This window comes from Ischnura elegans, chromosome 2, assembly GCF_921293095.1.
Source record: "Ischnura elegans chromosome 2, ioIscEleg1.1, whole genome shotgun sequence".
In the NCBI taxonomy this organism is placed as follows: Eukaryota; Metazoa; Arthropoda; class Insecta; order Odonata; family Coenagrionidae; genus Ischnura; species Ischnura elegans.
Genome location: NC_060247.1, coordinates 112,133,210 through 112,155,726, shown reverse-complemented (window position 1 = coordinate 112,155,726; position 22,517 = coordinate 112,133,210). Strand labels below are relative to the sequence as shown.

General features: G+C 39.4%; 1 protein-coding gene across 1 annotated transcript in view; it reads left to right on the top strand.

Moving 5' to 3' along the window:
• The window catches only part of LOC124154417 (facilitated trehalose transporter Tret1-like), a 52,795-nt gene extending 32,134 nt beyond the window's left edge, over nucleotides 1–20,661 (top strand). Inside the window, exons 5-8 of the mRNA XM_046528122.1 lie at nucleotides 5,192–5,315; nucleotides 13,698–13,871; nucleotides 17,919–18,050; nucleotides 19,135–20,661. Coding sequence (XP_046384078.1) covers nucleotides 5,192–5,315; nucleotides 13,698–13,871; nucleotides 17,919–18,050; nucleotides 19,135–19,256 — 552 coding nt within the window. The 3' untranslated portion in view covers nucleotides 19,257–20,661. The remainder of the gene's footprint in view (nucleotides 1–5,191; nucleotides 5,316–13,697; nucleotides 13,872–17,918; nucleotides 18,051–19,134) is intronic.
• Nucleotides 20,662–22,517: the final 1,856 nt, after the last annotated feature.

Here is a 22,517-nt window from a genome sequence, read left to right as displayed (position 1 = left end):
TTGATTGAGATTCGTTACCCACCATTAGTGTAATCATAATATGCATATTATTTGGTTTTAGACATACCGGTTTAGACAAATGACAATGGTCAATTTTATCCTCATTTGAAAAATGCCAGATTGGCACCAATGCGATGCCACTCCACGTACCGTCACAGGGACCTAGCTTCTATTCGAGTAGATAGGAGTTTTACATTGTCTGAGATTACCAATGCATGCATGAGGTGCAGAGCTCAGGAAAACATGTCTTAATAATAATCTGTTAAAACTGGCTAAGGTCGGAAAGTTTTCTTCGTTTGATAAGGTATTAAACATCCTTATTTAAGCCAAGCGCTACCTGCTAGCAGGGTACTCTGCTACCTGATAGCATCCTGCGTCGTATCAGCACTCAAAGCTCCGCCCCTAGGTCACCTCACTTGCGGCAGCGGGAATCAAAACGACGTCACACGGAGTTTTCCCAGCATTCATACTTAGCCGTCGCATTTTCACGCACTTAAAAATTTTCACTTTTCATTTAATCGCGAAAAATAGATTATCGTCATTTAAAAATCTAAAAACGTGAAATGTGTACTCCAGGAGTAATAATCTTTTGATTTAGGCAATAAAAAAATAATAGGAAACCACCCTATACTTCTGGGCAAGATAACCATCCGAGGCGGATTACCAAGCAGCCTCCCTATCTTAAGCAGCAGCCTATCTATCTTACTTAGATAATTGAAAATTTTTATGTTCTTGATTAAAAGGGGGGAGGATTTTATGTATTTGTTTGTTTCTGTTCTATTTGTATTGCCGCCTTGGTGATGCGCTGTCTGCCATATTAGGGAATATTGGGAGTGTTTTGTTTTTATTTGTAATGCCCACAGATATATACTTCTAGATTGGCAGTCCCAATGTTTTCCTCACGGTGGCGCTGAAACCGGCCGGCAGAACAAATTTTGCGCAACTAGCCATCTTGCCTTCACCGACCGCTACTCCTGTGCCATTAACACCCGTGTATTAGAGAGGCTACTTTTACTGCTTTTGGTGCTTTTTAGAAGAAGAATGGTGAACCTCTGCGTTGTATGGGGGTGCAATTTTAAGTACTCTTCGAGGAAAAAAGTTCCTGGGGTGAAAATGTGTCTGTACACACGTAAATAATAGATACCTATAAGGTAAGCATGGTTTACGTTAAGTAATGTCTCCGCTTCCATCTCACACCGCATGAAATTTTTTTCGAATGCCTTTTAAACGTATCACCACGAAATTTATAAAATGAAAAGTGCAGGTTATGGTCTACCATTTTGTGTTTTGTCGTGAAATCATAATGATCGTTATTCAGCAGTGTTTTGTGTGGTTATTATGAAAAGATTCTCTCTAGTTTCCTTTATGCCATGTACTTTCCGCTGTTGTATTATTATATTATATCCGTATTTTATTTCCATTGTAGTATTATTACTTGTTTAGATCTGAGGAGCATTTATGATGGACCTTTAATTGTGCCTGTTAACTTAAATAATTTCTTTCAAAAGCATAAGTTTAGATTTTGTGAATATCTGTTTTATTTAACTGAATTGTCTATGTTTTCCCTGCGTAAAAATTCAAGCATACACTTATGCTGTCATTCATATGTGTTTATTCCTTTTTTCCGAACCTTACCTCATTCGAGTGGCTATGCCTTATCATAAAACTCGGGGAGGGAGGCGGAGGGGCTCAAGTGATGAGGGGCGCTCAATGGAGAGGTGCTTATAGCATAACTTTGGGTAAATCCAGCCCTGAGCAAGGCTATATGGAAATTGGTTCATAACGAGGTTGGTTACATTCAAAATAATTCATCCTATCCACCTCGTGCTAATCAGTTACGTGATCATTTGGTGGATTCTATATATAAAATGGTATCTGTTGTTATCACTTATCCTGACAAGATTCAAATTTTAATTAAAAGCGTACCCCCTCATGACGTAAGATTTAAATTAAAGTCTGCTTCCCCTTCGGATATTATTACAACATAAGGAAGACTAAAATAATCTTACGGTAGATATATGCAACCTCTCCAATTCTTTCAATTATCAAAGAAATCATTGAATTTATAGTGGAACCCTTTGCTCCATTCTTTAACTGTAGAATAGTAAGGGGGAGTTTCCAAATCATCTGCAATACTTTAAAACTCTTCCAACCCTTAAAAAAGAGATGAAGACATCCTTTTCAATAATAGACCCTTTACCAGCAATAGGTAAAGTATATTAAACTCTGATAATGGATCAAATCTGTGAGTTTATTAAGCCAATAACTTGTTTTCAATTTCCCAATTTGGTGATCGTGAGGGAAAATCTAAAACTCTGCCTGTATAAAATATTGTAAATTATATTTCTGATGCTTAAGAATAGAAATTCAGTCGCATCAACTCTTTACGACTTCTAAAAAGCATTTTACAGCGTCAAGCAGCCTTCCTTGCAAAGAAAGCTAGATTGTAATGGGCTTAAAGAAGTAGAATCAAATTTAATTAAGTCATATTTTTCGCCCGATTACTTATGGCAGTGAAAGGTTAGGTGGCATTTCTTCTAGGATCTTATGAATTGAGAGTCTATATTAAAAATCAGTGCAATTGACAACTCATACAGTTGGTGGAAACATCAAACCTTTTGAATTGTCGAATTATTTTGTTCGAATAGCATGACAATGCCGCTGGTAAAGCTGAGGGTTTACAATACCATGACATGTATTCGCGATTGTAGGCAAGCTGAGCGTTCCTAGCAGACGACGCATTGAACCATTTTCCCCATCTGCTACGCCCCTTCTATATTTGCACACAATATTTCTGTATCGAGATAATCCTTGCATTTGGATTCAAGTTCTAATATATTGAGCAGGAACCGAATAAGTAATAATCTGAGCTCTGCTTGCATTACCAATTTCATAACTTCGTCACAGTTATGCTCAAAGATCGGTTAAGTTACCACGTAAGTGTCACGATCGTTCCCTTTATTTTTAATTTGATGTATCTTAAACGACAATGACAACGTTTTCTATATTCAAAAGCCTTAATCAAACCACCGTTATCTTTCACATTGCGATTTTCCTCCAGTTCCTTACGTACGCAAACTCATATGTGGGTGAAGGCAACATGGCCGCCAAACGCAACCGCACGCACCTTGCGCCAAACGAACGTCACGGCTTCACCCCACCCCCGCCACTGCCAATATAGTGTATATATCTGTGGTAATGCCTCGTTCACGTTAGGATCGTCCGAGCCATCGTCCTAACGATATTTGACCGAACTCGTCGTGTGAATGCAAGTCCTGACTATAGTTGACGTAGTTCCGAACGTTGCCACTTTACGATGGTTAGCATAGAGCTTATGGGACCTCTATTGCCAGTTCTACACGCTCGGATCAGCTCATCCGGCTTAGCTCAGCCAAATTGCTCAGCGCAAACCCATTCTTAACGAGAGGCTTAAGTCGACCCCTCGCCATCTGATGGCAATAACTGAAAGTCTAAGAACACTTGATAATGGGCGAGCGCTGAAGCATTTTATGGAAAAATTTCTAGCGAAGCAGATAATTACCGGATTTATTTTGGCAGATCAGTGTATTCCCGACTTATTATCTGTGGCACTTCTACGGAAGGAGATGAATTTAGAATAATTCAGATGATTTTTCGTCGGCTAGGGTGATAATACTTCCTCAGGTTTTGCTACAGGTTAAGTAGAGAATTTTGAAGTTTTTACATCGAAAAAGTCCTAAATATCTATTTGGTATATTATGACTCTGTTAATTAAATATTACGAATGTTTTGGATCATCAATAGAATGGCTATGAAGGTGACCGCGAGACGATGGCAAGAACGCTGACGAGAAGGCGACGACGGTAAAGGCTTTCAAATTTCTTGTTCACTGGGAACGCATTATAATATTCCAGTAAGGACGTTGGTCTCATCCAAAATCCCATTTCGAGCACGCGCCGCTAACTTTGTCATTTATGAGCTCAGTGAGAAGAACCACACTCAGAAGAAAACGGAACGCATCCAAATACACGCGCCATGTGAGAGAGAGTTGATGACAACAGCGCAGCTTATAACTTAAGCTGGGGGTCCCAGGCGAGATGATCCAACCCCCTCGGCTGAGCCGTGGCAACGTCTCTACACGGCAAGATCATCCGCTAGGGTGGCTGATCCTAGGCGCTGAGCAGAGCGTGTAGAACTGGCATAAGATGGTTAGGCGCTGGGAGACCGGAAACGGAAGCGACAAGAGGAAGACGGAAAGCTCGTGAAGCTCTATTTTTTTCATGGATTTGTTCTAGGAAGGAAGAATATGGGCGGAAGAAAAATTATTCGGTAAATACACGTTGAACACAGTAGGTACCATCTTGTCCATGCATACCTCAACAGCTTTGGTAACCGTCAATTTCCCAATTAGATGTCAGCACTAGAGGACAGCACAGGTTTTAACCATCGTTGTGTGAATGCACGATACTTCCGACGATGGCTGGAACTATCATAATGTGAATGAGGCATACATGGGATAGCTTGGGGGATGACTCTCTCTCTGTCTGGTTGGAATGGAACGGGCGTTCGCACCGAGAGCGGCCATGGTGTGGTATTAAACAGCTTATTAAGATTCCTTTTTATTCCACCTACAGATCCAACAACCATCACTGGTCGACAATCCTAAAGACCGAATCACATGATCATTTATCCGAATCTCAGAGTGATTTCATGTACCACAATGTGGAATAAATATATATTATTATTATTATTATTAGCCTCAGCAATGGGTTTTCAGGGAGTTCCAAAAGAGTGATCGCTCGACCTATCATTTTATGAATCACACGGTCATTCCTACCGTCCTTTTTTCCATCGCTTATTCCGTCACTTTCCGTATTTACAACTATCATTCCATTAAAAGCCAAACGAGGCGTTAGTATCGCTGTATGCCGCCGTGCGTTCTGATTGGCTGATAGTTGATAGCAGCGATGAATTCTGGGACCCAAAGGGGACAAGACGAGTGATGGGAAAAGGGATGGGAATTCCATCCCTGACACAAATGCGTAAAATGATTGCGTGTGCTAACCTAGTGGCGGATTTTAAAGAGTTTATACATTGATGGCAGATAAGTGCATGCCATTCTGGTAAATGAGGTCTTAGCTGTATGAGAGGATTACAGCAATCAATGATAATCTTATAGATAATGACCTCAAATTTTTCCTTATCCTTGCAGCAATATGTTATGGAAGCAATAATGGTAATCTTTACTGTTCTTGGAGGAGCCCTCGGATTACTATTGAATTGGATTGTGGGTTGTAGGATAACAATCATATCTACCAGCCTTCTTTTCATAATACGTAAGTATTGGCTCAAAAAGAGAGCGTGTATAAAAACGCCTCCCCCATAATTTCTTTTGCATGAATATCACGAAAATAGAACCATGCTTTCCACGCTTTTTTTATTTTTCCATACAACTCCTATTGGATCGAAACATAATCTTCAAAATATTTTATTACAAATTTGCAAATAAATCAAAATTATCATGAAAAATTAGCAGTACGAAATAACAAGAAGTTTACCCGATTGTTATCATAATATCGTATTTTACTTTTCAACTTAATGTAAATAAGATGTGTAAAAAAAACAAGTTAACCGTGATTATAGCACGTACCATTGAGGTTAGGTGGAAGAAGGGACTTCTTAGTCTCAACCTCGCCCGAATAAAGGCATTTTATTATTATTATTTGAGTTTATGCACTTTCTCAGCTGATTAAAACCAGCTGGAAATATTCACCTAACCCTAGGTCAATTTAGGATTAGGCTCGGATGTTAAGGAAGAGAATTCACCCTATTCTACACTGTCCGATCATGCCCGACCCAGGAATCTTCTCACGATGTGGCAGGTCTGTAATAAAACAGCTTTTTGCCAGAGGTTAATCAGTTGTTTTTTAATTCCCAGGTCTTCGACTTCTTTTTTGAATCTTTTAGACAAGACTCCCTCCGAAGAGATTATCATTGGGTGAATGATGACGTCTTTCAACTTCCAAATATTTTTTATTTCACCGGCCAAATTCTGATATTTTTGTGTTTTCTCTCTGTCTGTCTCTAGTACGGCGGGTGGATGGTATTTGTAATATGGTGGAGTATTTTTTTAAAGTCCATAGGTAGTTGCTAAGTTTTGGTGGATAATTTTGGCCAACTGGTTGTGCCTATTGACATAGTCATCACCAGCAACAGCTGAGCACCCCGAAGTTATGTGTTCAATGGGTTCACCCGTTTTCCCACATTTTCCACATTTATCTGCAATTTCAATTTTTAATATGTTTTTTTTCATAGTTGTGAGTTCGTATAACTCTGCCCTGAATTGCCATCACAAACCCTTCTGTCTCCGGGCATAAATAGCCATCTTGGAGCAATTTCAGAGATGCGTTTCTGTCGACCCAATCCTCCTGCATGACTGTTGGGAACTTTGCATGCAAGATTTTAGACTTCCATTCCTGCTTTTGTTCGTTTAGGTCTGGTATTTGGATCCAATTTTGGTTCTCTCCAAAATTCAATGGTGTGTATCTCACGTCAGCGTTTATTTCCTCTTTCATTAATGCATCCTTTAGCAATTTTAAGGAGGATTTCATTGACTGTTCCTGAGATCGGCATTGTCGAAGAATATTTATTAGGCCTCTACCTCCTTCCTCTCTTGGGATATATTACCTGATTACTGAAGCCTTATCATGTAAACATCGGAATTTATTCAGAAGTCGCCTAGTTAGTCGGTCCAGTTCATTTAGATCCGTGTCAGACCATTTTTAAATTTCTAAGGAGTAAGTCAGTTTAGGCACTGCCCATGTATTTATAGCCAATATCATGTTCCTTCCAGATAGCTTTGTATTCAGGATCTTCGTCACCCGACTTTTATATGCATTTGCTCGGGCTTTCTTTAATTCAGTATGGTCTATCCGATGATTTTGATAAATGCCTAAGTATTTATATGACACACTGACACATTTATCCAGTCCAAATTCCATACATATATCCTCACAAAGCATTTTCGTAGTTCTGATGAGTACCTGAAGTTTTTCCTTGGATTCGGCGAACAGTTTCAGATCATCCCTGAAAATTAAGTGATTGACTCTAGTATCATTGCTACGATTTAACCAATATCCGATGTTACATTTCTTAACAGGGTTGACAGTGGCTTTATTGCTAAATAGAACCATAGTGGTGACAGTGAGTCACCTTGAAATATTCCTCTTCGGATGTTTAGGGAACAAATTCTTTGGTTTTGCAGGTGCAAATTGATTCTCCAGGTTTTCATCACCTCAGCCAGTAGTGCCCGTACTTTCGGGTCTTTTTTATGTATTTCCATGGTTTTCGACAGCCAATCATGGGATACTGATCGAAAGCCTTTGCATAGTCAATACATCCTACATGGAGGTTTCTATTGTTTCACTGAGCTTGCTTCAGAATCACAGCATCTATTGCTAATTGATGCTTGCAACCAAGTGAATCTCTCATGCATCCTTTCTGTTCTTCTCCTATGAGGTGGTTGGTATCACAGTGTAGGTAGATACTTTTAGAGATTATTGCAGTTTAGAGTTTATAAATTACAAACAAGCATGTAATGGGTCTGTAGTTTTTTTGGATGACATGGATCTCCTTTTTTAAACAAGAGATATGTGTTTCCTTCAGTTAAGCATGAGGGAAGTAATTTCGGGTCTTAATTCGGGTAATTTACTTGCCTTCTTGATTTTTGACGTTATATCCTTAGCAGTGAAACCTTCCAAAGACATTGTGGGTACTTCCTCCGTATGTTTCTTTATTCCATCCAACCAATTCGCTCTATCGTTAAAACTCTGTGGAGTAGACCACAGAGATTCCCAAGAGTTTTGAAAAGCATGCGAGTCAACAGATTTTACTGCTGAATTCGATTGGCTCTCTGGCGATTGTTCCAGTTGGCGGAGACATTTATTTCGTTGGTTCCAGAACATCTCCTTTTATATATTCCTCTTTGTCAGTTCATTATATCTTCTAAGTCTCGCCCCTTTTAGTTTAGCCTTCTGTCTAAATGTGTCCATTAACTCAATGAGTTTTTGAGTGATGGTTAGGTCGTCAATATCTACTTTTTGATTACGGCATATATTTAACACTTTCTTTTTTAATTTTCTCAATGGGCTTCCTTTCATGTACTCTTTTATGGCATCTGACTTGGATCTGAAATAGTCAATACTTTTTTTCAATCGTATCCTCCAAGCGGGTTTATAAGATTTTAAATTCGTCTGATTTCTCATCGTCAGTTTTGGTACATAAGTTCTCTGACCATTTAACTCAATGACTGTCTCTGCGGCACAGTAGATCAATAAATGCACTTCATCCAAAGCATGGACATTGGTTAGATGTTTTTCCAAAATGCTATTGACTTTGACTATGCATGGGAGGGCTTTGGTTATATTTTTTAACACTGGTATGTTTGGCCGGTTAGTCGGATAGGTATTGCGATAGAGTTCCAAGAAGCTATGGAATCTCTCAAATTCCTGTGAGTTTTCTAGGTGATGATCGATATCTACCAGTACGGGATTTTTTGTCGAAGTGTTCTGATGGATATATACGGGATTACTCATCAACATCTCCCATCGCCTCACGCTGGTCCACCTCAAACCCCACTTCTCGTCTCATGGCTTCCAAATCAATTGTTGAGAGGTATCCCTTTCTCTGAATAACACTTCGCTGATCAGCTATATTTTGCTCTGTAAGATTTAAGTCTGGATACATCCGTGTAAACTCTCTGTGAAGAAGCTGTCCGTAAACGGGGATGGGATGATCGTCACACCTGTTCACTCGGTAGAATGTTCTCATAACATCTTCATTCATTTTCCGAGTCCATTTTATTCGCTTGGTATGACCTCCTCTATTAGCAGCCCATGACAGCAGATGCTGACCATGTGAGGACTGGCTTATGATTATTATTATTAAAAACTTTGAAAAAGAACGGCTTGTTTTTGGAATACTAAGATGTGATTCCTACGATTTAAATACAAGTTGACTTGTCTCTCGTGGTATTTGAAAGAAAAGGAATCAAGTTAAAATGAAATGTACATAAACAGCTTCCGTTCAATGTCAGCCATTTGATTAGGTCAAGTAAATTTAAAAGCAAACGACTGCAATAAATATGTTCCAAGCAAACTAAATCAAGGTAACATTATATGTAAATGGACATTTTTAATTTTTCAATCACTCACTCAGTGATCCCAGCCGCACAAGTTAGATGAGAGTAGAGCTCAACCCAGGCTAAACCACGGCGTATGAATATCAGGGTAGGGTTGCAAGTTCCTTTCCCTTCGCCACCTTGCGCTTTTGTGAGGCTTTCTATGAGGGGCTATCGGGGATTTGAACCCGAAACCCTTTGATCAATTACAAGTGCTCCACCAATGGGGTAGTTTCCTTCATCAAAGAAAACGAAATGCAATGATTTTGATTCCTTAACCCTTTGAGTGCGGATGGCATAGCATTGATGCCCAGCGTAGGTCGTGCCAACGGGCGGGTGGCATCACATTGATGCCACGCTGACCTATGTCCATCAATCGCTCCCTACGCTCCTCCGCTCTGTTCTGTCTACTCTCAAGATGGTAACCCGCACGCGCAATGGATTAGGCTACCTGGATATGCCTTCCGTTTTTTAAAAAAGTTCATATTTGTTGAGTAATTTTTAAAAATATTTATGGAGTACTTTTCAATTTGTAAGATTTTTCGCCATTACAAAAAAATTTAAATGTGATATTTTCTTTACAATTCTGAATATTTGTACTAAATGTAGCCACATTTGAAGGTCATTATTCTCGTTTTAGTCCTATTAACATTTTTGTAAACAATATTTTGACATAATCTTCCTTCCATCTCATCGACGAAAAATATTTTCGTATTTCAAAATACGGTCACTTTATACACGCTAAACACAGTTGAATAATCTGTTGACGTTTTTATTATTGTTTAAACTTAATATTTACATAATGCCGTTATAACTCATAACATTCTTCCATAATATATTTGCAACTCATTTTCTGAACGATCCTTTCAAATGGGGGTTTCATTACATTGGTTACGGAAAAAGGAATAGATTTTTTCGACTTTTTCTCATTTATTTCGTATGAGTTTGTTAAAGTTACTAGGTGGAAATAATTACGACCACCAATTCGTTATTCACGAGAAAAAATAAAAGTTCTAGGAAAACTTTTATATTTTTTCATTTTGAATGAGAAATTAGAATTGGGGAAATCCTCGGGGAAAAAAATAATAGAATTTCGGGGCTCAAATAAAAGAGTCGTTTTACGTCACCGCGGAATAGACTACAAGTCGCTCTGAGTCGCCTGTTATCTCTATTTTTAGAAGCATTTTTGCCATTCTTATTAGAAATGCATGCAAGTATTCTGTTGTGTGCATGCCATGGAGAAGGTCAGCTCTTCCTTCTCAGATTTTGCGACTCTCGACATTAGTACAGTCTCTCTTTCGGACATCTTTCGATTGCGTGCATTTTCACTCCTCTATAGAGATTTTATTTTTTCTAATATTACCGTATGGCCTTTTTCTATTGGGCATTTCAGTATTTACATATATTTAGCCTCTTAGTGGAATATGGGAGAAACCTTCATTTTTAATTTTATACCTATTTTCAAACCCCAAGGACCGTTTATGTATCAGCCTTTGGTGAACTAGGCTTAGAATATCTCCTCGCAATAAAACTACCTCTGGCACAATTTCCTCAAGTGTATAGATGGAACACTGCATTGGGTCTTCACCGCGAAGGTTGTTTTTTAACTTTGAAGCAATTTACATATTTTACTTTGACCAAATAGAGCTATTATAATCAGAAAAGAAAGTCAGCAAAATTTCTAATCTCAAAGAAACAATTATTTTTGGATTATTATACGTTGCCGTTTTATCTGGAACATACACATTTAGACAGATACAAATTTCTTGTACGTCGGTTGTAAATGTTGACGCTCACATCTCTTTCTGCCTGCAAAAGAGCAACCTCATCATTCTTGTGTATTTTGTAGGTGTTATGTATTTTATTGAAGTATATGTTATAGGTGTTAACTGAGGTATACTTTCAGGATTCAAGTATGCGGGAGCAGGAGGAAATATTCTCGTCTGAAAGGCTTTGGTCCATATTGCCAATGCGTCTCAACATGCAGTTCTTCAAGGATAACCAAGCATAGGAATATTACTCGTGGGGAATGGGAGATATTTTTGGTCTGATATACCTAATGTATGATTGTATGAAGTATTGTAAGATGATTCCAGATTATTGGAAAAGGTAGGAAAATATTTTCGATTTTTCTTGCCGTCACAGCAATTTTTCCCGAGACCGATTTTAACTAATTTTCCATTGCATACATTTTGGCTGGAACCCTGGAGTAGATGATCCGATACCAAGAGACCCCTGGCATAAAATTCGGCCCTTTTGAATTTATTCACTCAAAGAATGAAAGAAATTTACTATTCGGGTAAAGAACCCTGCTTCATGAGTCCATGTTGCTTTGGTGTCACAAACACTGTATAACATTATACATGCTTTCGGAGCCTAATGGCCTCGTGCAAGATGCTATAATTTACACTGGGCCGGAGGATCCTGATGTTGGAGGCAGAGGACATGCAAACAAAGTCGTGCGAAAATTAATCGACAGATTTCTTCTCTGTGGTCACAGTTTATACAGTCATGTAGCCACGATTTTGAAATGGGGGGTCTTTGCCGGAGATTTTGGTGCCCTTCCACAGGGTGCGGGGGCCAATTTACCCATTTTTGGCGCCTCAACGGGGGTTGTAATCCATAACTCCCTCCTGTGGCTACCCTACTGAGAAAATTATAATAATCTGTTCAAATATCTATTGAGTTACTCAAAAAAGACACTTACACCACTGAAACTGTAAGGAAAAACAGAAGATATAATCCTCCTCACGTCCTAAGAACGACTAAAAAGTGGCAAACCAGTATACCTACCACTGATGTTGTACGATGAGTAGAAGTTCCAGGGCTGTGTTTGAACCCTTTCAGAATTATTAGTTAATTTTTGCAGCATTAACGCAATATAAAATGTCAAAAAGATCAAATAACTTTCATATGTTTGCATGCCAATCTATGTTACTAGTAAATTTAAAAATTTAGAAATGTAAAAATTAAAATTCGAAAACTTTTATTAACCCAAAATATGATGCAGGGATAGTGGATTACATCTGAAAAAATATTTATCTTATTTATAATCCAATTCCGCCATCATTTCAGAAATTATTTCATGCTTCTTAGTTGCTACGTAAAAATATGTTGTCCGTCGTTCCTTATGTTTGTGTAACGGGTTGCATAAATATCCGGAGCATATATCACATGGGTGCGGATGGCATCACTGTGATGCCATGAACAAATTGTTTAATAAATACTCAAATGAATATAAAAATCCTTTTTTTATTGAAATTGTATTCATATTTTCGAAAAACAAAGTCAATGCAGTGAAAAGAAATTCTCCGCCAATGTGAAACAACTCTGAGAAAATGCTACGCAATGAAAGGGTTAACCACCATTAGTGTATTCATAATATACAAATTATTAGGTTTTAGAAATCCCAGTTTAGACGAATGGCCACGGTCAACTTTAAACTCATTTGAAAAAGGCCAGATTGGCACCAATGTGATTCCGCTCCACGTGACGTCACAGGGACCCAGTTTCTATATGAGTAGATAGGAGTTTTACATCGTATGAGATTACTAATGCATGCATGAGGCACAGAGCTCAAGGAAACATCTCTTAATAATCACACATTAAATATACTTAAATTCGGAAAGTTTCCTTCGTTTGATACGGGAATAATAATCCTTATTTAAGCCAAGCGCTACCAGCTAGCAGGGTACTCTGCTTCCTGCAAGCATCCTGCGTCGTATCAGCGCTCAAGCCTCGTCCCAAGGCCACCTCACAAGGCGGCAGGGGGAACCAAAAATACGTCACACGGACTTTTTCCCATTATTCCTACTTAGCCGTCGTATTTTCGCGCGCTTGAAAATTTTCACTTTTCGTTTAATCGCGAAAAATAGATATCGTCATTTAAAAATCTAAAAGTGTAAAATTCGTACTCCAGTAGTAATAATCTTTAGATTTAGGCAATGAAAAATAAAATGAAAGCACCCTATTACACCACCAAGCTCCCCAAAACCAGTAACCGGGTTGGATCAGAGAGTGAGCGGCGTATCATTGATTTTTAATCAACCACTATGCTAAAATCAAGCCTTTATACAACAACTCAACATGTATACGATTGGCTTAACTATGGATATAATCCCTTACAAGAAGCGTTTGCTGATTTACAGCAACTTACAATGGCGATACTCGACTTGGGATAGACATTTGAGGATAACTAAAATTTCTCTTGAAATTAACTGGTGGTAATAAATATATTTTTTCATTGAACATGCATGAAAATTATCACAAGTCCTACAAAAACGATTGATTCGCGGTAAGTGCTCCAATTGGAAGAATTATTAATTGCTATTGCTCATAATAAGTTATGTTACGCCGAGTTAATTTGTTGTGAAATTGTGGGTTTATAAGAACCAAGTCAAAACAAACAAAAGTTAATCAAATTATAAAGAGTGTGAAAGAACGCCTATCGTCCACGTCGATTATCTTTAAAACACCAATTGTGAGAGCTGGATGCTTGGTGTCACCATATGATGTCTAACTCGTCTTTTCGTGTTCACAGCTTGGCTGATACTTACTATCAACACAGACATAGTCATGGTGATCGTAAGCATAGGCATGGCTGGCTTATGCGTGGCCATTTTACCCATATCGCTGCCCATATATATGGAAAAAACCATGGAACCAAAAACGCGGAAATTTCTGGATTTGTGGCTCATGTCAATGGGGAACTTTGGTGAGTAGTAGAAACTTCTCTCGTCCCTAACAAAGAGATTCAATTTGTAACGTGTAGGGGTATGATGTCGTGGAATTATTATTATAGTATTCTACCGATTAAGGTAGGTTTCCATGGAGTGTTCAAGAAGTTATCTGGAAGCCTGCCTTTCCTTCCAGCACTGCCTTCTTTAATTCACTGTTAGGCCTACTCCCTTTCAATCTATCTAAAAATCCTATTCTTTTCCGTCCCCTCCCTCGTTTCCCTAACATTCTACCCTCTAACACCGTTTTCAACATCTCCTCTCCGCTTACTCGCTCCATCCAAGCCTTCTGTCTCCTTCTTATCTCATCTAAAACCAGCCTCTCCTCACCAACCATGTCCAGAACTTCGTCGTTCCTTTTCCTCTCCGTCCATTTCACCCTCTCCATCCTTCTCCATACCCATATCTCGAATGCCTCCAATCTTCTCTCATCGTCTTTCCTCGGAGTCCACGTTTCCGCACCGTAGAGAGCTACACTCCAAATCAAACTCTTCACTAACCTTTTCTTTAAACTCTTACATAACGATCCTCTCAGAAGCTCCTTCCTTTTCATGAACTCCTCCTATGCTAATGCAATTTGCTTCCTGATGTCCTTGCTACTGTGTCCATTATCCTCTAATGTGCTGCCCAAATAGTTAAACTGCTCTACCTGTTCAAGTTTTTCCCCACCTACTTTTATCTTTAGTCTCACATTCCTCGCTCGCGATACTTTACAAAACCGCATTACCTCAGTCTTCTTGTGATTAATCCTCATCCCAAACTCCTCGCACCGCTCGTCTAACGCACCCACTAGAGCCTGTAGTCCCCCCGCTGACTGGCTAATCAGCGCCTGATCATCCGCGAACCTTACCGATTTCAACATCATTCCACCCACTTTTACTCCAGCTTCCAACTCGTCCCACAATTCTCTTACCATCTCCTCAGCATACACGTTAAAAAGCAGCGGCGATAGAGGACAACCTTATCTTACACCTCGGGCAATGCTTGCCCACCCAGATTCTCCGTCCGCTACCCTCACTTGCGCAGTCTGGGCCATATAAAGATTACGAATCAGTCGTCTATCCCTCCAATCTACACCTATTCTCTTGAGAATATCCATTAACTTACCCAGTTCACCCTATCAAATGCTTTCTCAAAATCCACGAAACAGACATATAGGTCCTAGTCATATTCCTGGTTCCTCTCCACGATGGACCTCATAATTGATATTGTATCACGAGTTGACTTCCCTTTTCTGAAACCAAATTGATCTTCGCCCAAATACTCGTTTGCCCTTGCCTCCATTCGTCTGTTCAATATCCTCAATACCACTTTCGCCGCATGTGATATTAGGCTGATAGTTCATTAATATCCGCATTCCACAGCTTTCTTCTTTTTCGGAAGTGGAATTAAAACCGTCTTCACGAAATCATCCGGCCAACATCCCTCCTCATAGATCCTGCGCACTAGTTCGAAAAACCTTTTCTTACTATCCTTCCCTAGATTCTTCAGAAGCTCATACGGGATATTGTCCACGCCTATTGCTTTCCGAGCCTTCATATCACAAAGTGCTCTCTCTATTTCCAAATCTAATATCCCCGGTCCAAGATTATCATTTTCCACTGCACTTTCCTCCTCTATAGTCAATCTCTCCGGCCTGTTTCTTCCGTCATACAGGTCCCCACGTATTCATTCCATCTACTCTGTACCTCTTCTCTCTCGGTTAGCATCCTCCCATTTTTAGCCTTAATTTTAGACATGACTTGTCCTCTTTTGCCGCCCGATAGCGACTTCACTTTGGCGTGCAACGTGCCTACTTTTCCATCAGTCTGGAACTTTTCCATTTCCTCACACTGTCTTTTCCACCAAGCCTCCCATACCTTCTTAGTTTCACGTCGTAATCGTTTATTTAGTTCCCTATACATTTTTTTTGCCCTGTTCTGTGTCCACGTTCTTCCACTTCCTTCTCTCCTCCATTTCTTTTACCATTGCCTCCGTAACTCAAGGCTTCTTTATCCTTCTGCTGTCAACGTAGCCAATTAACTTCTCCGCCGCATTGGCTATTGCAGTTTTAATATTATCACATCTTTCCTGAACAGTATTCGTACGTTCAACCTCCCGTACACTAATGTCCACGGGTTCCTGATATTGTCTTTTCATACTCCCCTTCAGTGCTTCTACATTCCATTTCCTCACCCTCCTGCCTTTCATGAGTCTTTTGTATCTTACATTGCATTTCATAAGTACTAGGTTGTGGTCTGAATCCGCATCTGCTGCTGAGAAGCTGCGCGATTTTTTTACACTATTCCTAAACCTCTGTCATACCATAATGTAGTCTATTTGAAATCTCCCCACATCCACTGGACTTTTCCATGTGTATCTTTGCCCTTTATGATGATTGAACCTCGTGTCTGTGATGAATAACTTCTTTCTCTTGCAAAATTCAGTTGCTTTCTCACCACTGTCGTTCCAAATTCGTAATCAAAATTCTCCTATTTCGTTTCCATCCCTCCCTTTCCCGACTGAAGCGTTCCAGTTCCTCATCACTACCAGATTTTTCTTACCCGGTGTGTCTCTAATTATTTCCTCGAGCTGTTCATACACCTCATCTACTCTTCCTCCCTATGATTACTAGTGGGCATGTAAACTTGGACCAGCACAAGGTTGGTGGGCCGTGCCTCAATTTCTACCACCAGAATCCTATCGCTCACATAGTCTACACCTACCACACGCTTACCCATCTTCCCGTTTAATACTAAAGCTACCCCTCGCTGGCTTTCTTCCCCTCCACTATATATAACCCTATACCCATCACTTCAATAGTCCCCCCCATCGCTCCACCTCACTTCGCATAATCCTAAGATCCTCCCTCTATCCATTTCCCTTTTGATATTTTCTATCTTTCCCGCCCTCATCATAGTCCTCACATTCCACGTCCCTACTTTTATAGCCGACTTCTTCTTCTCCATCTTCTTTGTCATCTTTTCTTCTCTCCTCACTGATGCTGCTGATGATGATAAGTCTCTGGAAGGATTTCGCATGTTGACGACCCCGAGGACCTTGCCGACCTCGATGCCGTGCCCGACACCCGCCCTTTGCGGACGGGTCCCGGGCGATGAGATTCCGAGGCTCTTTTGGTTGTACTCCATGTTTTCAGGGAAGAGATATTTGGTAGGGTTTCCCACTTCAATTCCAACAGTGTTTTAGACGTGACACCATCACGTGGACTGCCTTTCGTCTGGCTCCTACCCTTCGACCTATCTGGCATGAGTGGTCCTACCGGGAATAATTTAGAATTAATCCCGCCAGTGCAGATCTAGGGGTCATAGGAACGCACAAGCCTTTCTTGTACTTTTCAATTTTTTTCTTTCGATGCAACACGTTTTGACTCCTCGAGGTGATCATCACGACAACCTCACCATAGTTTGTGCCGATGTAGAAGCTGAGACGTAAAACACGAGCATTAAAAAATATTTTTAAAAATAAATACAACCAACAAAAAAAATCTTTCAATATTTGGTCTTTTTACCTCACTGCCCATGTAAAACTACTGCTAAGATTGGCGATAAAATAACTTTTCGGACTATTTTGCCACGTCAATATTTGGATGGCCCCAACGTTCACCGACCGAACGTCGGTAGCTTATTCAATTCGAATTTCCTTGATTAAGCGACCAGCATCGGTCGGAAAATGCTAAGGAAAACCAAAATATTGATGCGGTGAAATGGTTCAAAAGGTTTTATCGCCATGACGACAACCCACGAAAGTTTTAATGAAGCATTACAAAATTTATAGTAAAAATATTAATAAAGCTAGGATTCTAAAAAACTGAGTAAATCTAGCTCAGACTCATGAAACGACACTTAATAATTCTCCCCGCTGAATGCTTGTTAAGGCGATTCTACATTTTGTGGGTAGTATAACATTCATATCACTTGAAGCAATTTAATCCGCGAGTTTTTAATACCTCGTCTTCAACTCTGAAGATTTTACAATACTATCTTCATTTCTGACCACTTATGCTATTTTCATGATCGATTTTTCAGGAATAATGGTGTGCTTTGTGGCTGGATTTTTTATGGACCGGTCACATCTGATAAAAGTTGGCATGACACTGTCTATACTATTCTTCGTCATGCTGTTCATGTCAGAGACAGTCAGATTGCACACTGAGAAGCGTGAGTACCATTTAATTTGAACCAACTAGAAAATATATCCCCCATAACCCTAGAATTACACTTTCGAACACGACTAGGAGACAACAGGGTCCTGTTACGCCACTGTTCTACATATCTTCGGCAATACCACTACCTCCAAGGCATTGGTATTGGTACAAACCAAGGTATTGTACGCACAAAAGGGCTGGCCAGGAGTTATGTATGGTGGCCTGGGATCGACGAGGACATTGAATCTTTAATTAAATCCTGCCCTCAATGTTCTTCACTGCAAAAAAATCCCCCTATGATAACCACCATTACATGGAGCATACCTACAAAGCCATGGTCTAGGCTTCATATAGATTTTGCTGGCCCAATATTGGGTCATACGTTCTTGATTCTTGTGGTTGCAATGTCCAAGTGGGTGGAGGTAGCTTCCACTCGGGGTTCCCTATCATCAAAGACCACTATAGCAAATTTGCGCAGCTGGTTTGCCACTCATGGCTTACCAGATGAAATTTGTCACGGACAATGGACCTGCTTTCAGGTCTGAGGCGATGTCTGATTTTGTTCACAATAATGGTATTTCCCATTACAAAACTCCACCTTATAACCCTGCCTAATAATGGGCTGGCAGAAAGGATGGTGCAGACCGTTAAAATATTACTACTTAAATTGCTCGACAATGAATGGGAAAAGGAATTAGCCAACATCCTCCTCACATTAAGAGCCACTCCTAATTCCAAAGGGTCAGCTCCCTCAGAGCTGTTGATGGGGAGAAGGTTAAAAACTGTTTTGGGCAACCTACATCCAGCTAATGTAAATTTGAATGAGAAAAAGAGGAACTCCATCCTGCTGGGGAGAAGGAAAGCGTCTACGAATTACTTCACTGTTGGGGACACAGTTTTTTACAGGAATAATGGACGGGGAGGGCCATGGTTGAAGGGTGTATTTTCTGAAGTTGAGGGTCCTCATAACTTTAAAATTATTTCAGACTCTGGTAATGTTGAACGTAGGAATGTCAACCAACTCCGTCGCAGATGGATTGGTAATAAAAATCATAATATAATTGTATATGCTAATCCCTGCTCTGATTTTTCAATAGATAAAGGTGCAAATGAGGACAGACCTCATAAGACAGGAATCTTCGGACCGCGTCCTCCTGACAATGAGCCGGAAGGAATATACCGCATATCTGGAAGTAATAGCCCTGGAGCAAGACCTTAAGCTACAGAGCCAAATTCATCTCGGCCTCGGCGGACACATTCACCTCCAGCTCATTTAGATGATATTGTACAGACCTAAAAGACTTTTTGTTTTGAGTTGTGATTACTATCAGTTATTGTGTGTCTGCTTTGTTTAATGTGTGAACATTTTATGCTTTTGTATTGTAAAAATAAGGGGAGAGAGTTGTTTTATATATTCTACTGTGTGCTATTATTGTTTGTCAGTTGTTTGCGACTGTGGCGCCTTTTGGGTGGCGTGGTAGGAACTGGGGGAATGAAATGGTCACGGTGAATCAACTGATAGGTGAGGGGGGTCGGACAGCGCGGTACAGGGGGAAATAACTTTAATCGGCACGGCCAGAGGCGCTGCAGTCGATGGCACCAAACTTTCGAAAACGTCTGTTCTCCTAAGCCTGGTATACATGGTTGAAGAGCCAATCACAGAAGGGAATTCTGAAAATCGGTTGCTGGCCTGCCGGCTGCCGGCAAGGAATTAAAAAATTTCTGTCTTCGGCTAGGAAGCGTGGTGCTATCAACTGCTGAAGATGGCGTATTCGCGACGAGCCTTTTAAAGTGCATTCATTCTCCCGTAATGAATTGATGTGAGTACTGTTGTGTAATTACTTTAGGATTACATAATGATTTATTATATATGTAACTTGGAATCAATTTTCCCACGTCTGTTTCATCCAGGCTTTTCACCTTTATAAATTCATCACCTGTTACGAATTTCACTCTTATTCATTTAAGTGCATTATTAGAAAAAGTATAGTTTACATATTGCTTACAAAGCATTAATTTTTACAATACACATGTATATTTGGAATTTTCAGATATTGAATGGTGTTGGCTATTCTTAAAGTTACTTCCGTGGATGTGATGCTCGTGTTTCAGCTTCAGGCTTACCGCAAAGGGCATGCCATATAATTGATCCCAGGTTTATTCTTTTAATTCATACTCCATCGAATGCCATAGATGTTTCTAGAGATTTTAGTTCCTCTTATTAGTACGTATGGTGACTTTTTTTTATTAAATTCAAATTTTGTGCTTCTCACATCTCCGTTTCGTTTGATTTATAATGCAATGATTTGTTTGTATGTTCTGCCGACTTTTCTCATGCATGCACTCACTGAGTGAAAGTATAAAAAAATGCACTGTAATTTTAAATATGTTTTCTCCGCTTTTTACTTACAAAATCATTGTTATACTTATGGCTGCAACCATGGTTTTTGAAGTGCGGACTCCGTTTAGCTTATCGTAAACGTTAACGAACAGCCAATTTAATGTAAAAGCCAATTAAATGTATTTAGTCTTTCCTTGTACGACGTAGTTGATTTAAATAAACATTTAAACTAACATTGGGATTCTTTATTTCACGACAACCAACCACCCTCAACTGAAGTGAATGTGTGGCTTCCGATTACTCTAATTAAATATAATGATCTAGAACTGTCAAGTGAAAGAAACGATAGAAAATATTTAGTTGATTTCAGAATAATAGCATTAATTGAGAAAAATACTTAATATAAAACATCTGATGATGTTAATTACAAACTACAACGGAAACGCTGGAAGAGCTTTCTGCTATGCCCCCCACCATCTGTGCCCCCACCCCTATCCCATTACGTCACGGCGACTGTGGCGCATAAATGTGGCGGCGTTGCCGATCGAAGTTGCTATCCCCTTTGCTCCCTGCGCTGTCCGAATCCCCTCGCCATCAGTTGACGCTCCGTGGAATGGTTTCTCGGATTGTAGCCATGGACGAGTACGGACGTGCTTTGTGTACTGGTGTATCGTTCGCTAGCTAAATAATAGGCTAATAAATTGCTTGGAATTTGTATACGATATTAATTGAACTAGATTAGATGTATTGCTGTTTTAAATGCTTAGAATTTGTGTATACTGTTAATAGAATTCTATTACATTCACTGTACCTTAATAGAACTTGATTAGATTAATTGGAATTTGTATACGATGTTAATAGAACTTGATTTGATTCATTGCTTTTTTACATGCTTGCAATTTTTCTATACTGTTAATGGAATTCTATTACATTCACTGTACTTGAATAGAACTTAATTAGATGCATTGGTATTTGAAATGCTTAGAATTTGTATACGATGTAATTAGAACTTTATTAGATTCATTGCTGTTTTAAATGCTTGGAATTTGGGTATACTCTTAATAGAATTCCATTAACATGTTCAGCACTTGTTCCAAAAATTGTAAGATAGATCTGGGCTGCTATTCTGGATAAGCGTTGCAATAAATAGCATATGCTATTCTGCGGGTCATTATTGCAACGACCCCGTATTCTGAATGACGTGTAGTAATAATTTTGTTCGGAACAGCATCATGCTATTTGTTGCGCGAGCTATTTGGAAGCTCCGCCCCTTCCCGTATGAAAAACTTTCTGAACAGTTTTCGTAACCAATGAGGAGAAGATATTTTATATTGATGAAGTTATTTCGGGTTTCCCACCGGATAAGGTTCTCCATATCTGCCGACGTTTCGATGGTAGTGTCGTCCATCGTCTTCACGGCTTTTTTTATTTATTTTTCTGTATTTTACGGAATATTGACTTGCAATTACAAATAATTGCTTCATTTGCATTTAAAAATTATATTAAACCGTGGATTTATATATAATACGCTTTGTAAATCTCGTTTAGGAAATCAGCTGTTTGTTGTTGTTGTGATAATATCACAATGGCTTCAGACAGGTGGGTTAGGACATAATTTTACTGTTATAATGATGATTCATCGGGTATAAATATTGAATCATTTACCTATATCCGATCGGTCCTTTATCGTGAGATATGTGTTATGCGAAATAATCATTGAAAGCTAAATATGTTTGATTTTCTTCGTAATTGTCTTAGGCTTCGAAGTCTGTCTGTTCGTTGCATGTCAAAATAAATATATACCAACTTTTATTGCTTTGATCGTGACGATCTAGCTTTACTGTATGGACTAGAAGCTTTCGTTTCTAATACTAGCTTCATATTATATGACTCCCTAATTTCAGTATTCAATCTCTGTTTAGGAAATGAAGTAGGTGGCAACGTCACCGCTGTGCTCTCATGTATTATGATGAAATAGTATCGATATTTCAGCTGCAGATTTGGAAAAAAGGGAGGTGATGGTGAATTTGAGGATGGATGGAACAGCTGTGAAAAAGTGAATCTAGCTATAGTGAATCGTGTGGAAAGTGCTGTTGTGTCAGATGTCATTGTTTTCGCATCAGCTGATTTTAATGTGCT